General features: G+C 35.8%; 1 protein-coding gene across 3 annotated transcripts in view; it reads left to right on the forward strand.

Annotated features, from left to right (window-relative positions):
• The window catches only part of LOC116180880, a 55,090-nt gene extending 36,579 nt beyond the window's left edge, over positions 1-18,511 (forward strand). For all 3 annotated transcript variants that reach the window (XM_031501056.1, XM_031501055.1, XM_031501054.1), the window contains 3 exons: positions 16,686-16,857; positions 16,926-16,987; positions 17,057-18,511. In XM_031501056.1, the coding sequence (XP_031356916.1) occupies positions 16,686-16,857; positions 16,926-16,987; positions 17,057-17,370 (548 nt within the window). In that variant the 3' untranslated portion in view covers positions 17,371-18,511. The remainder of the gene's footprint in view (positions 1-16,685; positions 16,858-16,925; positions 16,988-17,056) is intronic.
• Positions 18,512-19,086: the final 575 nt, after the last annotated feature.

Genomic DNA, 19,086 nt, shown 5'->3' on the forward strand with positions numbered 1-19,086 from the left:
ACAAGTTTTGGTGGCAAGTGGAATATTCTTGTAATTTCTACGTAAACGAATTCTATTTGAAATTAGTGTCAAATTATTTGTACGTTTTGTGTCAAATTTGATTTTTTGTACATTGTATTCTGCTTCCTTTAATTTAATTAAATTTGTAATTAGTCGATTCATCGATATTTTTTTATAAGTTGGTCCTAATTACAAACCTAATTGCCAATCCGGCGTAAACGAATTTGTACCATTTGGAGCGTAATACTAACAAATGACTTTGGTCGTTTCGATTAGAAAAAACATAACCATAATTTCGAATTATGCCGCAAAAATGTGTAATTACTTTTTCTTCTGTAGATCAATTGAATTCCATCTTCTTTCGTGAGAACCGCGATTTGCTTTTAAAATTATGCACAGATCTCGGCCCGAGCGTGCGGTGCGAAAGGTTCCTAATTAAATGGTTACTTCGCCTTGTTATAAATTTGTTATACACAAACGCGAGATAATCGGCGCCTTATTTGTGTACAATTAAAATAATTTGCGGGTCGTGCACCTTGCGCAATGTAAACAATACCTACGTTCAGTTTTTTCGCCTTAATTAATTAATAATTTTCGAGATAGAGAAAGCGAGATGCGCGAGCAATTAGGCCCTAATTAACAATTGTCGTGTCGCCCCCCCCCCTCGACCCCCCGCGTGTACAAATTTGAGTGAAACGCGAACGGAGAAAAGTTTTACTTGTTTATAATTAAAAAATTAAAAGCCTGTTACTATCTGGACAATTAATCTCGGTCAATTAAACTTACTCGAAATTAAGAACTTAATGTTTCCTGGTTCCTGAATAAATCAAATCGTTATTTTTCTCCGTTTTTCCGAAATTTGCGTAAGTAACGGTACGCCTCCCCCTCCCCCGCGTTTTCGTCGTCTCCGGACCGAAAAGTGAATTTCGATTCGAGATGCGCGCGGAGATTAATTTTTTTTCGTGCGCCAACTTCGCGTGCTCTTCTCGTGTTGTTAGCGAGACTTTAAATACGGATATTCCTAGTTTCTGTACTTACCGTATCCGGTGACCGTATCAAAATCATACATAATTAATTATCATATTAATACATCGAGCCAGACTTAAGGCCTGATAATATAGCGAGGAGTCGTCTAGCGTGACGCAGATTCCGTCGTCTTGCAAGAAGGTTTTTTTTTTCGAATGTTTGTTTTTCGGTCCCGTTATGTTTTCGCAATCGCGATGCTATCAAACCGAGCCAGAGCCGGCGTCATCGCGTCGACGATAATTGAATCGTAATTGCAATTCTAATTTATGTCAAATAAATTAAGTAATCCGTTGGTTCAAGCAAGAAATCCAATTAATTGTGTTGCAAGAGGAGCCGAAGCGAAAATATTGACCGAAATAGAAAAAGTACTTTTACTTACGAAAAACTGGCAGTATTTGACACCATTTTGTTATCGCCATTTTTGTTTTGGTTCGACAATTGCCACCATAGAATTATCTTTAAAGGTTGCTATCGAAATTCTCACTCGTAGCATCAAAATGTGCGCTCTGTGAACAAAAGTTTATCTTTTTCAGGCATCATTTTTGTTCCACTATGTCAATTTTTGTTAATATTAAATGCGGTTTGACAACAAACATATAGAATAAATTTTTTTAAAGGTCGCTATTAAAATTCCCATTCGTGCCTTCAAAGTGTGCGCTTTTTGAATGGAATTTTATCTTTTTCCGGTACAATTTTTGTTCCACCATGTCGCCATTTTTGTTTATATTTAAATGGTTGAAATAGACACCATAGAATAATTTTTTTAAAGGTCGCCATTAAAATTCCCATTCGTGCCTTCAAAGTGTGTGCTTTTTGAATGGAATTTTATCTTTTTCCGGTACAATTTTTGTTCCACCATGTCGCCATTTTTGTTTATATTTAAATGGTTGAAATAGACACCATAGAATCATTTTTTTAAAGGTCGCCATTAAAATTCCCATTCGTGGCTTCAAAGTGTGCGCTTTTTGAATGGAATTTTATCTTTTTCCGGTACAATTTTTGTTCCACCACGTCGCCATTTTTGTTAGTATTTAAATGGCTGAAATAGACACCATAGAATATTTTTTTTAATGGTTGCTATTAAAATTCCCATTCTAGCATCAAAGTGTGCGCTCTTTGAATGGAATCAGGTACATTTTTGTTCCACCATGTCGCCATTTTTGTTTATATTTAAATGGTTGAAATAGACACCATAGAATAATTTTCTTAAAGGTCGCCATTAAAATTCCCATTCGTGGCTTCAAAGTGTGTGCTTTTTGAATGGAATTTTATCTTTTTCAGGTACAATTTTTGTTCCACCATGTCACCATTTTTGTTTATATTGAAATGGTTGAAATAGACACCATATTTTTTTAAAGGTCGCTATTAAAATTCCCATTCGTGCCTTCAAAGTGTGCGCTCTTTGAATGGAATTTTATCTTTTTTCGGTACAATTTTTGTTCCACCATGTCACAATTTTTGTTTATATTTAAATGGTTGAAATAGACACCATAGAATATTTTTTTTAATGGTTGCTATTAAAATTCCCATTCTAGCATCAAAGTGTGCGCTCTTTGAATGGAATCGGGTACATTTTTGTTCCACCATGTCGCCATTTTTGTTTATATTTAAATGGTTGAAATAGACACCATAGAATAATTTTTTTAAATGTCGCCATTAAAATTCCCATTCTAGCATTAAAGTGTGCGCTCTTTGAATGGAATCGGGTACATTTTTGTTCCACCATGTCGCCATTTTTGTTTATATTTAAATGGTTGAAATAGACACCATAGAATCATTTTTTTAAAGGTCGCTATTAAAATTCCCATTCGTGCCTTCAAAGTGTGCGCTCTTTGAATGGAATTTTATCTTTTTCCGGTACAATTTTTGTTCCACCATGTCGCCATTTTTGTTAGTATTTAAATGGCTGAAATAGACACCATAGAATATTTTTTTTAATGGTTGCTATTAAAATTCCCATTCTAGCATTAAAGTGTGCGCTCTTTGAATGGAATCGGGTACATTTTTGTTCCACCATGTCGCCATTTTTGTTTATATTTAAATGGTTGAAATAGACACCATAGAATAATTTTTTTAAATGTCGCCATTAAAATTCCCATTCGTGGCTTCAAAGTGTGCGCTTTTTGAATGGAATTTTATCTTTTTCAGTTACAATTTTTGTTCCACCATGTCACCATTTTTGTTTATATTTAAACGGTTGAAATATACACCATAGAATAATTTTTTTAAAGGTCGCTATTAAAATTCCCATTCGTGCCTTCAAAGTGTGCGCTTTTTGAATGGAATTTTACCTTTTTCCGGTACAATTTTTGTTCCACCATGTCGCCATGTTTGTTTATATTTAAATGGTTTTGTATGGACTATAGAAGTATGTTTGATTGATCCTGTTAAAAATGACAGCCATAGCATCAAAGTTTTGGTAGTTTAAATAAAATTTGGCGTTACAGACACCATTGTAGTGCCACTACATTCATCATTTGTTTTAATAATTTTATCTATTCGAGAAAAGGCCTATGGACTTACTTTCATTGCCAATTATTAAAATTCGCAATTGTCAAACGTCAAAGTGGCGTGAAGTTCGTGATTATGAGGCACCATTGTGTTGCCACCATGTTCACCATTTGTATTAATAATTTTATTTATTCGAGAAAAGGCCTATGGACTTACTTTCATTGCCATTTATTAAAATTCACAATTGTCAAACGTCAAAGTGGCGTGAAATTCGTGATTATAAGACACCATTGTTGTTCCACCATGGTCACCATTTGTTTTAATAATTTTATTTATTCGAGAAAATGCCTATGGACTTACTTTCATTGTCAATTATTAAAATTCGCAATTGTCAAACGTCAAAGTGGCATGAAATTCGTGATTATAAGACACCATTGTTGATCTACCATGTTCACCATTCGTGTTAATAATTTTATTTATTCGAGAAAAGGCACTGTGGACTTATTTTCTTTGTCATTTATTAAAATTGACAATTGTGAAACGTCAAAGTGACGTGAAATTCGTGATTATAAGACACCATTGTTGTTCCACCATATTCACCATTTGTGTTAACAATTTTATTGATTCAAGAAATGGCACTATGGACTGATTTTCTTTGTCATTTATTAAAATTGGCAATTTTATTGTGAAACGTCAAAATGGCGTGAAATTCGTGATTATAAGGCACCATTGTTCCACCATGTTCACCATTCTTGCCTACAATTCATAATATTTTAGAACAAAACAAGGTACAATGACCACCATAACGTACATCACATCGACTATAGCAATGAATCTAGACTCTAGAGCATACAAAGCTTAAGAAGAATGATACGGTTCCCAATAAAAGGTACCAGGGACATGGGGTACCGGAACTTCGCTTTTTTTGTATAAGACTGTAGGCGCTACACGTGTCGACAAAGTTGAATTCGTAATCTGGGTCATCGAAGGCGCCAAAATGGCATTCCTCGTACCGTCTCTCCATTCTTGAATGAAAACGCGTGTAACTCGTTTATTTTCCGTCGCCTCATCCAAAAATTAACGATTCCCGAGTGCATTATTAAAACGGGACGGCGCTAAATGTAGTTAGGCATAACTTTTTCAAGGTTCCTGGCGGTCGTCCAAGAAAAGCGCGCTTCTTGTTATCTCCGTCGCTGCTCGAAGGTTTATTTAAACGCCTCCCCGTCCGAAGATTGATGCTAAAGGTGTTCGTAATGGCTCGCGAAAAAATGTAGACCAAATTGCAAAAGAAAAGTGCGCGCGCGCGTCTAGACGTCTGCGTCCTTGCCCGAAAATAACCGCGCGCCCGACGCCGGAAGAGCCGCGGCCTCCGTTGCAACATTATAACGCGATTTGCATATTCCTGCAGTTCCGGTGACCGACGTCGCCGCCGCGTCCCCACCGCGTCCCCACCGCCGCCGATTGGCGTTTTATGTGCGCGCCCCGCTCGAGACGCGGGCGCTCAACGACGGAAATCACGGAAACGGTGCCAGTAATAGCTGCACCGGTCTAAATATAAACATCATCATCCCGCAGCAGAGGTGAATGTTTCAATATCAAGTGCACTTAGAAAAACAAACAGCACGTGGATATCTTTACATCTTGAAAACTATCTCCAATTACGTGCCGCAAAGGATTTAATTAGGCGAGACGTTAATTAAGAGCGGCCGTTTAACGGGAAGGCCCGGTTAGAGAAAGAAAGTACGCGCTCGTCGCGAATTTTTACGTGACACGAAAGGACAATGCGGATTTCGTATGTGAATTCTAAAACTTTCGCTTTTCATTCTCGTTGGCGATGAATGAAAATTATGCGCTCAACATCCGTTTCGTCCTTCCGCTTGGATCTCATTCACTCTTTTTTTGTTGTTGCTCGTCGGTGTCGTCTATTTTAATTAACGGCGAGATTTCGAGAGACGTCTCCGTTTCAAGAAAATTGTACATTCCTCGTTGATTGCCTCGGATGCAGTGGGAAATTTATTGGACCACCCTGTAAATGGTAGTCCCAGTGGATATTTTCGTGATTTTAGAACTCAATTGTTTGTAATGAACAGCATTTTTTCTCGAGTTTTTGACGGATTTGGTTCGATCTTTGTTCTGTAATTTTGATTTACAGCATTTTTAGAACCCAATTTTTCGAAGATTTTGTGATTCTTCTCATTCTTTAAATGCGCTTGATCTTTAGAACTCAAAAATTCAACTTTGTTACCTAAATTTAACTACAGCATTTTTAGAACCGAATTTTTTGAAGATTTTGTGATTCTTCTCATTCTTTAAATGCGCTCGATGATCGCTAGAACTCAAAAATTCAACTATGTTACCTAAATTTCACTACGGCATTTTTAGAACTGAATTTTTCGAAGATTCTGAACTTTTTCTCATTCTTCAAACGCGCTTGATGATCTTTAGAACTCAGAAATTCAACTTTTTCACTGAAATTTAACTACAGCATTTTTAGAACCCCCTTTTTCGAAGATTTTGGGATTCTTCTCATTCTTTAAATGCGCTCGTTGATCTTTAGAACTCAAAAATTCAACTTTGTTATCTAAATTTAACTACAGCATTTTTAGAACTGAATTTTTCGAAGATGTTGAACTTTTTCTCATTCTTCAAACGCGCTTGATGATCTTTAGAACTCATAAATGCAACTTTTTCACTTAAATTTAACTACAGCATTTTTAGAACCCCATTTTTCGAAGATTTTGGGATTCTTCTCATTCTTTAAATGCGCTCGATGATCTTTAGAACTCAAAAATTCAACTTTGTTACCTAAATTTAACTACAGCATTTTTAGAACTGAATTTTTCGAAGATTTTGAACTTTTTCTCATTCTTCAAACGCGCTTGATGATCTTTAGAACTCATAAATTCAACTTTTTCACTTAAATTTAACTACATTCTTTAAATGCGCTCGTTGATCGTTAGAACTCAAAAATTCAACATTGTTACCCAAATTTAACTACAGCATTTTTAGAACCGAATTTTTTGAAGATTTTGTGATTCTTCTCATTCTTTAAATGCGCTCGATGATCGTTAGAACTCAAAAATTCAACTTTGTTACCTACGGCATTTTTAGAACTGAATTTTTCGAAGCTTTTGAACTTTTTCTCATTCTTCAAACGCGCTTGATGATCTTTAGAACTCATAAATTCAACTTTTTCACTTAAGTTTAACTACAGCGTTTTTAGAACCCCATTTTTCGAAGATTTTGGGATTTTTCTCATTCTTCAAGTGCGCTCGATGATCTTAGAACTCAAAAATTCAACATTGTTACCTAAATTTAACTACAGCATTTTTAGAACTGAATTTTTCGAAGATGATGAACTTTTTCTCATTCTTCAAACGCGCTTGATGATCTTTAGAACTCATAAATGCAACTTTTTCACTTAAATTTAACTACAGCATTTTTAGAACTGAATTTTTCGACGATGTTGAACTTTTTCTCATTCTTCAAACGCGCTTGATGATCTTTAGAACTCATAAATTCAATTTTTTCACTTAAATTTAACTACATTCTTTAAATGCGCTCGTTGATCGTTAGAACTCAAAAATTCAACATTGTTACCCAAATTTAACTGCAGCATTTTTAGAACCGAATTTTTTGAAGATTTTGTGATTCTTCTCGTTCTTCAAGTGCGCTCGATGATCTTAGAACTCAAAAATTCAACATTGTTATCTAAATTTAACTACAGCATTTTTAGAACTGAATTTTTCGAAGATGATGAACTTTTTCTCATTCTTCAAACGCGCTTGATGATCTTTGGAACTCATAAATGCAACTTTTTCACTTCAATTTAACTACAGCATTTTTAGAACCCCATTTTTCGAAGATTTTGGGATTCTTCTCATTCTTTAAATGCGCTCGATGATCTGTAGAACTCAAAAATTCAACTTTGTTACCTAAATTTAACTACAGCATTTTTAGCACTGAATTTTTCGAAGATTTTCAACTTTTTCACTTAAATTTAACTACGGCATTTTTAGAACCCCCTTTTTCGAAGATTTTGGGATTCTTCTCATTCTTTAAATGCGCTCGTTGATCTTTAGAACTCAAAAATTCAACTTTGTTACCTAAATTTAACTACAGCATTTTTAGAACTGAATTTTTCGAAGATGTTGAACTTTTTCTCATTCTTCAAACGCGCTTGATGATCTTTAGAACTCATAAATGCAACTTTTTCACTTAAATTTAACTACAGCATTTTTAGAACCCCATTTTTCGAAGATTTTGGGATTCTTCTCATTCTTTAAATGCACTCGATGATCTTTAGAACTCAAAAATTCAACTATGTTACCTAAATTTAACTACAGCATTTTTAGAACTGAATTTTTCGAAGATTTTGAACTTTTTCTCATTCTTCAAACGCGCTTGATGATCTTTAGAACTCATAAATTCAATTTTTATGATATAAAAGGAACCACAAATGTTTATTAGATCTAATAAACATTTGTGGTTCCTTTTATATCATAAGAATTTACAACGAACCCAAAATAATGGAGAACTACATTACATATATCATAAATTCAACTTTTTCACTTAAATTTAACTACATTCTTTAAATGCGCTCGTTGATCGTTAGAACTCAAAAATTCAACATTGTTACCCAAATTTAACTACAGCATTTTTAGAACCGAATTTTTTGAAGATTTTGTGATTCTTCTCATTCTTTAAATGCGCTCGATGATCGTTAGAACTCAAAAATTCAACTTTGTTACCCAAATTTAACTACAGCATTTTTAGAACCGAATTTTTTGAAGATTTTGTGATTCTTCTCATTCTTTAAATGCGCTCGATGATCGTTAGAACTCAAAAATTTAACTTTGTTACCTACGGCATTTTTAGAACTGAATTTTTCGAAGCTTTTGAACTTTATCTCATTCTTCAAACGCGCTTGATGATCTTTAGAACTCATAAATGCAACTTTTTCACTTAAATTTAACTACAGCATTTTTAGAACCCCATTTTTCGAAGATTTTGGGATTCTTCTCATTCTTTAAATGCGCTCGTTGATCGTTAGAACTCAAACATTCAACATTGTTACCCAAATTTAACTACAGCATTTTTAGAACCGAATTTTTTGAAGATTTTGTGATTCTTCTCATTCTTTAAATGCGCTCGATGATCGTTAGAACTCAAAAATTCAACTTTTTCACTTAAATTTAACTACAGCATTTTTAGAACCCCATTTTTTCGAAGATTTGGGATTCTCTCATTCTTTAAATGCGCTCGTTGATCGTTAGAACTCAAACATTCAACATTGTTACCCAAATTTAACTACAGCATTTTAGAACCGAATTTTTTTGAAGATTTTGTGATTCTTCTCATTCTTTAAATGCGCTCGATGATCGTTAGAAACTCAAAAATTCAACTTTTGTTACCTACGCATTTTTAGAACTGAATTTTTCGAAGCTTTTGAACTTTTTCTCATTCTTCAAACGCGCTTGATGATCTTTAGAACTCATAAATTCAACTTTTTCACTTAAGTTTAACTACAGCGTTTTTAGAACCCCATTTTTTCGAAGATTTTGGGATTTTTCTCATTCTTCAAGTGCGCTCGATGATCTTAGAACTCAAAAATTCACATTGTTACCTAAATTTAACTACAGCATTTTTAGAACTGAATTTTTCGAAGATGTTGAACTTTTTCTCATTCTTCAAACGCGCTTGATGATCTTTAGAACTCATAAATGCAACTTTTTCACTTAAATTTAACTACAGCATTTTTAGAACCCCATTTTTCGAAGATTTTGGGATTCTTCTCATTCTTTAAATGCACTCGATGATCTTTAGAACTCAAAAATTCAACTATGTTACCTAAATTTAACTACAGCATTTTTAGAACTGAATTTTTCGAAGATTTTGAACTTTTTCTCATTCTTCAAACGCGCTTGATGATCTTTAGAACTCAAAAATTCATCTTTGTTACCTAACCATAATTTCGCATAATTTGCACCATTTTTAGAACCCAATTTTGGAATAAGTCCACTTTTACTTGGATAGTCGAAAGTTCAATTGGGGAGGGCGATTAATTGTGTGAAAAGATTAGGCATCATATACAGAGTGTTGATTGATTCGTGGTCGACGCGTGCGTAAAAGTACATTTTCGTAAAACTTATGAATGACTGCGGGCAGACACGACGGAATGTCATTGAGTAGAACTGACCGTCGACACCTGTGCCGTTTTACTTCCGGTTCTCGTCGAGATTCCCTTTGTCCACTCGCGTTTCGAAAAGTTCAATTTGTCTCCACCGACTTGAACAAAAAATCGTAGATTTCCTGACTGGGCCAAATCACGGACGACAAAACAAACGGCGATGCACATACACCTACGTCACTTCCCGTTCCGGCCGCAGATGACATCCCCCCCCAACGGACCTGCACCTGTACCACCTCGCGTATCGAATCGATTGATAAATTTACGATCGTCGAGTAAATTTGTGGTTGTGGGCAGAGGCGGCGGGTGCCGGGGGAGAAAGCCACAAGGTAACTCTCTGTATATATGCATTTTATGAATAACGCTTTTAAGGTGCATTGGACTCGAACGGAATGTCATTGATGTATACATTCTCTCTTGTCCATTTTATTTGCCAGCCGATCGGCCTTTCAAGGAATTCTCTTTCATTTTATTTAACGGAATTCGTTCATATTTCAACGGTTCCTTTTCATTTTCGTTAATGACAAACATTATGGCCTTTCATGTCGTTTTAGAAATCAACGCACGCGTAAGTCGAGGAAAACGAGCGTTTTTTATTAGTTCGGCCTCCCTTTCGACCTTAAAATTGAAACTGTGGCAAAAATCCAAAGAGGGATACAAGGCCATGCAAAAGTCACACCACACTGTATATCTGTATAGTTGTAATTTTGAAAGACATTTCGCTGCAAATTTTAAAGTGGAACCTTTCATTTGAAATTGTGGGTCATGAAAACCGCATGAAACATAATTTCATGCTGAAATCTTGACACCAAATTTCAAATTTAAACATTTAAAGACATTATTCGCTGCAAATTTTAAAGTGACACCTTTCGTTTGAAATTGTGGGTCATGAAAACCGCATGAAACATAATTCCATGCTGTAATCTTGACACCAAGTTTCAAATTTAAACTTCGAAAGACATTATTCGCTGCAAATTTTAAAGTGGTACCTATAATTTTAAATTGTGGGTCATGAAAACCGCATGAAACATAATTTCATGCTGAAATCTTGACACCAAATTTCAAATTTGAACTTTGATAGACTTTATTCGCTGCAAATTTAAAGTGACACCTTTCATTTGAAATTGTGGGTCATGAAAACCGCAGGAAACATAATTTCATGCTGAAATCTTGTCACCAAATTTCAAATTTGATCTTTGAAAGACATTATTCGCTGCAAATTTGAAAGTGACATCTTTCATTTGAAATTGTGGGTCATGAAAACCGCATGAAACATAATTTCATGCTGAAATCTTGTCACCAAATTTCAAATTTGAACTTTGAAAGACATTATTCGCTGCAAATTTGAAAGTGACATCTTTCATTTGAAATTGTGGGTCATGAAAACCGCATGAAACATAATTTCATGCTGAAATCTTGACACCAAGTTTCAAATTTAAACTTCGAAAGACATTATTCGCTGCAAATTTTAAAGTGGTACCTTCATTTTAAATTGTGGGTCATGAAAACCGCATGAAACATAATTTCATGCTGAAATCTTGTCACCAAATTTCAAATTTGAACTTTGAAAGACATTATTCGCTGCAAATTTAAAGTGACATCTTTCATTTGAAATTGTGGGTCATGAAAACCGCATGAAACATAATTTCATGCTGAAATCTTGTCACCAAATTTCAAATTTGAACTTAGAAAGACATTATTCGCTGCAAATTTGAAAGTGACATCTTTCATTTGAAATTGTGGGTCATGAAAACCGCTCGAAACATAATTTCATGCTGAAATCTTGTCACCAAATTTCAAATTTGAACTTAGAAAGACATTATTCGCTGCAAATTTAAAGTGACACCTTTCATTTGAAATTGTGTGTCATGAAAACCGCATGAAACATAATTTCATGCTGAAATCTTGAGACCAAATTTCAAATTTGAACTTCGAAAGACATTATTCGCTGCAAATTTAAAGTGACACCTTTCATTTGAAATTGTGGGTCATGAAAACCGCATGAAACGTAATTTCATGCTGAAATCTTGTCACCAAATTTCAAATTTGAACTTTGATAGACTTTATTCGCTGCAAATTTTAAAGTGACATCTTTCATTTGAAATTGTGGGCCACGAAAACCGAATGAAACATAATTTCATGCTGAAATCTTGACACCAAATTTCAAATTGAACTTTGAAAGACATTATTCGCTGCAAATTTTAAAGTGACACCTTTCATTTGAAATTGTGGGTCATGAAAACCGCATAAAACATAATTTCATGCTGAAATCTTGACACCAAATTTCAAATTTGAACTTTGAAAGACATTATTCGCTGCAAATTTTAAAGTGACACCTTTCATTTGAAATTGTGGGTCACGAAAACCGAATGAAACATAATTTCATGCTGAAATCTTGACACCAAATTTCAAATTTGAACTTTGATAGACTTTATTCGCTGCAAATTTTAAAGTGACATCTTTCATTTGAAATTGTGGGTCACGAAAACCGAATGAAACATAATTTCATGCTGAAATCTTGACACCAAATTTCAAATTGAACTTTGCAAGACATTATTCGCTGCAAATTTTAAAGTGACGCCTATCATTTGAAATTGTGGGTCATGAAAACCGCATGAAACATAATTTCATGCTGAAATCTTGACACCAAATTGGAAATTTGAACTTTGAAAGACATTATTCGCTGCAAATTTTAAAGTGGCACCTATCATTTGAAATTGTGGGTCTTGAAAACCGCATGAATCATAATTTCATGCTGAAATCTTGACACCAAATTTCAAATTGAACTTTGAAAGACATTATTCGCTGCAAATTTTATAGTGACGCCTATCATTTGAAATTGTGGGTCATGAAAACCGTATGAAACATAATTTCATGCTGAAATCTTGACACCAAATTGGAAATTTGAACTTTGAAAGACATTATTCGCTGCAAATTTTAAAGTGGCACCTATCATTTGAAATTGTGGGTCTTGAAAACCGCATGAATCATAATTTCATGCTGAAATCTTGACACCAAATTTCAAATTGAACTTTGAAAGACATTATTCGCTGCAAATTTTATAGTGACGCCTATCATTTGAAATTGTGGGTCATGAAAACCGTATGAAACATAATTTCATGCTGAAATCTTGACACCAAATTGGAAATTTGAACTTTGAAAGACATTATTCGCTGCAAATTTTAAAGTGGCACCTATCATTTGAAATTGTGGGTCTTGAAAACCGCATGAATCATAATTTCATGCTGAAATCTTGACACCAAATTTCAAATTGAACTTTGAAAGACATTATTCGCTGCAAATTTTATAGTGACGCCTATCATTTGAAATTGTGGGTCATGAAAACCGTATGAAACATAATTCCATGCTGAAATCTTGACATCAAATTTCAAATTTAAACTTTGGAAGGCATTATTCGCTGCAAATTTTAAGGTGACACCTTTCATTTGAAATTTTGGGTCATGAAGCTGAAATCTTGACTCTTGACTTGAGGAATGCTGAAGATCGTAATTTTCAGCGCAAATGTCATCTTTCTTCACGTGGAGAAACAGTTTTGGGGCTATCACCAAGAGATCTAAAAAATCGAGAGGAAATTCGACTGACTGTTCCATTCCAGTTTCGTGCTTACGTAACGCCATTCAAGACCGCTTGGAAGCTGGTTGCTTTTGTCGTTGACTCGGTCGCCTGATGATGCTAAGGGTAATCCAATCAGTTCACAAACCTCGTTTATGGCCCCTTTTTTCGAGGCGGGCAATAAAAAAATTTACATACGAAAAAAATTAGTGAGAGGGCGGCAACATGTGTTCCTCCTTTCGGATAGTACCTGTCTACTGTCTAGTTAATAATGTATCACTTTTTGAACCTCGCGCGTACCGCATCTGTTGGCTTCATTAATAAAAGGGCAGCACTAAAAAAAATGGCGAAGTGACCGCCGCCGCCCGGTCGCATTTCGTCTCGTTTTTTGAATCATCTGTTCCTTGAATAGAATTCGATTAGGTGCGTTTGCGGGCAAGGAAAAGGTGCTGATGATATTCAACACCACCGACACGTGTGCATATGCCATATGGTTCGCGGAATATGCAACAGAAGAAAGGTAGAAAAAAAGGTATCCTGCGACATATGTTGGGTTTATTTAATATTAGCGCCGCCGTTTTTATTTCCCTTTCAGTGTGTAATTAATAGGCCTATCGTATCGTCTCACTTTCCATTTTCGAGCATTGTCCAATTCGATTAGAAACCCCGACAAAGACATTCCGTAAATTCCTCAAACTATTTCTCAAATTGAACCCCGAGTGGCGAAAGTTGAAGAAATTCCCACCTCCGCAATTATGCAAACAATGTAACAATTAAAAGTAATTGCGGCCGTCCGAATTTCGCGACACTCCGACTATTTTAAAACTTTGGTTAGAAAATAGACATCGTAGGCGTTAAAAGAGAGAGGCCAGCGAGAGGAAGCCTCACCGAATTCACGCACCAAATACGGAAATGATTTAATTAAGATTGGATTGCGTCACTTTTTTCGGTGTGAAACGTACTTTTTAAGCGCCGGGGTGCCATAAATTATACGAGGTGGAATTGCGCGAAGGTGTCAATCAAACTATAAATACCTGTAGGTACCATCGACGGGCGGCATCGTAAAATCGGCGTTGAAAAATTGGGTAACCGCACCGACCACCAACGCGCGGGGTCAATTTCGGACGGCGCACCGTCGGCTAATTACAGGGGGGACGCTTTGCAAATAGTATACCAAATTGGGCCTGATGCTTTTCCAAAACGTGCGATAATTTACAACGAACGCCCACCGTCGACGAAATTAACCCATCACTCGCGCAAACGAGCCGAATCACAAAAGATCGGAAGGACCACCGCGATGACACACACGAAGATTAGGGATACCTTCGAGATTACGCGTCAGCTGCGAAAAATAATGACCGATTCCTCCTCTTCGTCTTTGCCGACGTCAATTGAAGAATGCGAGTTTTGGGGATTTACTTCCTTTAAAAAAGGACAATGGCGTTTTCGATTCCTGCGTGTCGTTACGACATTCCTTCACGTTTTCTTTTCAATGGTGACATTTTATAGGTGTTAATGGTTGACACCTTTCATAGCTTCCAGAAATTGCCTTAAATACTTTTTTAATGAACGAAGAAAGAAAAATGGCCGCACAGAATTCTTGCTTTCCAAAAAATCGTCCCAACGTTGAAATTTTGTGCCAAGATGTTAATCAGAAATCATTTTTATGCGGTCTTCATGGCCTTAATTTTCAAATGAAATTTGTCACTTTCAAATTTGCAGCGAATAATGTCTTCTAAAGTTGAAATTTGAAATTTGCTGTCAAGATTTCAGCCTGAAATCATTTTTGTGCGGTCTTCATGGCCCTCATTTTCAAATGAAATGTGTCACTTTCAAATTTGCAGCGAATAATGTCTTCTAAAGTTCAAATTTGAAATTTGGTGTCAAGATTGCAGTCTGAAATCATCTTTATGCGGTCTTCATGGCCCTCATTTTCAAATAAAATTGGTCACTTTTAAATTTGCAGCGAATACTGTCTTTTAAAGTTCAAATTTGAAATTCAGTGTCAAAATTTCAACCTGAAATCATTTTTATGCGGTCTTCATGGCCCTCATTTTCAAATGAAATGTGTCACTTTCAAATTTGCAGCGAATAATGTCTTTTAAAGTTCACATTTGAAATTCAGTGTCAAGATTTCAACCTGAAATCATTTTTATGCGGTCTTCATGGCCCTCATTTTCAAATGGAATGTTTCACTTTCAAATTTGCAGCGAATAATGTCTTTTAAAGGTCAAATTTGAAATTCAGTGTTAAGATTTCAACTTGAAATCATTTTTATACGGTCTTCATGGCCTTAATTTTCAAATGAAGTGTGTCACTTTCAAATTTGCAGCGAATAATGTCTTTTAAAGGTCCAATTTGAAATTCAGTGTTAAGATTTCAACTTGAAATCATTTTTTTACGGTCTTCATGGCCTTAATTTTCAAATGATTTGTGTCACTTTTAAATTTGCAGTGAATAATGTCTTTTAAAGTTCAAATTTGAAATTTGCTGCCAAGATTTCAGCTTGAAATCATTTTTGTGCGGTCTTCATGGCCCTCATTTTCAAATAAAATTTGTCACTTTTAAATTTGTAGCGAATACTGTCTTTTAAAGTTCAAATTTGAAATTTGGTGTTAAGATTTCATCCTGAAATCATTTTTATGCTGATCTCATGGCCTTCATTTGAAAATGAAAGGTTTCACTTTCAAATTGGCAGCGAGTAATGTCTTTTAAAGGTCAAATTTGAAATTTGGTATCAAGATTTCAGCCTGAAATCATTTTTATGCGGTTTTCATGGTCCTCATTTGCAAATGAAAGGCGTCACTTTCCAATTTGCAGTGAATAATGTCTTTTAAAGTTCAAATTTGAAATTTAGTTTTAAAATTTCAGTCTGAAATCATTTTTATGCGGATTTCGTGGCCTTCATTTTCAAATGTCGAGTTTGACATTTAAATTTGGGATTTACAGTATCTTTTAAAGTTCAAGTTTGACAGTTTGTGTCAAAATGTTTTCTGAAATCAATTTTATGATGTCCTCCTGGCTCCAAATTTCAAATGACAAGTTTCACATTTAAATATGGAGCTTATAGTGTCTCAAAGTTCAAACTTGAAGATTTGTGTAAAAATTTTTCCTTGCGGGCTAGCAGGCGTGTTCGACGTAAGCAATGTTGAGATACTTTTGTGTTTTACGTATTCGGTCGAAAGAATGCCATAATTGTACACCTTCGGTAGATCGTTAGATTAAATGAACGAAGACGAAAGTGTAGAAAGGCGCGAAGTGACGCATTAGCCCAAATTAATGACGATCACGATATCTCGTCGGTCGGTCGGGGGGGGGGGGGGGGGGTGTTAATCAAACGGTCGACACGGCATTTCCATTAAAGCGATAAGATCGTCGATTGCTCGATTATATCAGAACGAGTTCGAAATGTCTTCATTCGACTGACGTGCCGATTCATTTTCAGAGGCATGTTCGTCGCGCACCACACCAAAGCCCAGACCGCCGGCGCCCACAGCACGGCCGAACATCACATTCCACACGTACGAGTGTCCGCCGGCGTACGCCGCGTGGTACTGTCTTAACGGTGCCACCTGTTTTACCGTCAAAATAGGCGATTCCCTCGTTTACAATTGCGAGTAAGTGAGCGCCGATCTTGAAAAAATGATAGGACTTTTTTTTCATTTTGGTGACATTTTTGTTACAGATGTACGGAGGGATACATGGGCCCTAGATGTGAATACAAAGATCTGGATGGTTCCTATATGCGTAAGTATTTCCCATCCTCTCTTAGACGCCTGCGTACGGTTTGCACTCATTCGCCCCATCTCATTTTAGCGTCCCAGCGGGGCTTCATGCTCGAAACGGCGAGTATAGCGGGAGGGGCGGCGATAGCAGTATTACTAGTAGTCATCTTATGCGTGGTGATATACGTTAATTATTGGCGAAGGAACAAATCGACGAGGACTTCGGCCGATTGCATCGACGGCTGCGCGAGCGCGCACCGGCCGAACCAGCCGACGTTCGGGACGCGATGGCGAACGACGACGGCGACGTCATCCGATCAGCGCGACGAAACGAAACAGGGACGAGTCGAACTGCACCAAGTTACGACTTTATTGACTTCGCCTAATCAGGCGTCGCGAGTGTAATTTTGTGACTTTAATTAAAAAGAAAACAAACTGATTATTTAAATTAAATAAAGTGATACCGCTTTAAAAGTGTAGACTTTATTATTTAAAAAAAAACGAATTTGTGTAGCACTTGTTATACGCAGCTTCGCTATTAACTTATTTTATTTTTATATACAAGGGGCAGCTTTTCTGCTATTTATTGTCAATTTTTTGACAGCACTGTATAAAATGTTAATACGTATAACATTATTGTGTTTTATTCCCTTTTTTTTTGTTTTAACCACTCCCACTGTTTCCCTTTTGAGTACCTCGCCCGAGGTAGCAATAATCCGCTCACATTCTCTCCATAGAACTGTTACATTCCTCGATCCTCGCATTCACACTAGAAATTTTGCCTTAAAAAACACGATGATACAATTTGTTTGTAAATAGAATGTAGATATGCGGTAATAATATTTAATTAATCTTCCAGTTAGTGCACTGCGACATAGATTAATGATCCAAGATGTAATTATATTGAATACGTGGTTACGTAGTGCGGTTTCGTCCAAACCGACCCGAAACCTCACTACTTATCTACTAATTTAAATATTTCTAAGCACTTTGTTCCTAACTTATTATAGTTATGTGTAATTACGTTCTGCATTACTTTAGTGAAGTCAAGTCTGTGTGTGCCAACTACCAAAAGCGCAAATATCGTCCGTCTGACGTCCTCTTTTTAACAAAATGTATTTTAATCATTTTTCAAAAAAAAAAAAAGGTTTTTAGAAAAATATTTGTGTTTTTGGTGAAGGTACTGTTACCTATGTAGCCAGTTGCGACTTGTTCGCCTTCCCCACTTCTCCCCCACCCAGCAAACCAAAGTCATGAGAGAGAGAGATAGAGAGAATGAGAGAACGTATTTGTACCGCTTGTATGTGGCATGGAAGTAAAAATCGTTAAGCCAAGTCGTACAGTACCAAAAAAAAGAAACGCTTCTTTTTGAGTATTAATTAGCAACTTTCGGTATAATTTTTACAAATTTGGCCTTAAAACAATTTTTAATTATGTTGTCGTAATTTCAATGTACATAGTATCGAATTCACAAGTGTTAGAATATTTGTTTCTCTATTGAATTCCACTTAAGATTTAATATAGAAAACGATATTAAAAAATAAAATTTGTCGTATTGTTTAATTTATTTTTTACATCTTTTTTAGTTTCATATTTTTTTCAAATGAAAAATGTGTATTAGGAGATCAGATGTGCCTTTCCTTCCTCTTTGCGTTATTGAAATGACACAACTCAGTCTCGATGGCATGCCACTACAATTTTCTAATGGAATAGGTGGATACTGTGCCAAGATGGTTGCTTTCAAAGTTTGGTAACAGTGCATGGTGCAGATGTTCCGATTATGTGGTTTTTTCGTACAACCCCCCCAAAATACTATACCCAAACTAGTTATGAATTATGGCTGTGATTGATTTGGAATTTCAACTGTAGGCTTGGATATCCGGCACGAGGGACAGGTTACGAGTCGCAGGGGACTGGCAACAAAACTTTTCGGTTTTGAATCTATGTGCGATGTAAGTTGCAATCCATTAGTCTTCACATATTAATGAATTTCGCCTTTCAAAGCCATGTAATTTTCCATATTGCGTTTAATGGAGGTTTGCAATGACAAATTGAAGCATAGCTTAAAATCCATGGTAACGATTATTGAGACAAAGGTTGCCATGGATTTTAAGGACTGAA

This window comes from Photinus pyralis, unplaced genomic scaffold (genome assembly GCF_008802855.1).
Source record: "Photinus pyralis isolate 1611_PpyrPB1 unplaced genomic scaffold, Ppyr1.3 Ppyr1.4_LG9, whole genome shotgun sequence".
In the NCBI taxonomy this organism is placed as follows: Eukaryota; Metazoa; Arthropoda; class Insecta; order Coleoptera; family Lampyridae; genus Photinus; species Photinus pyralis.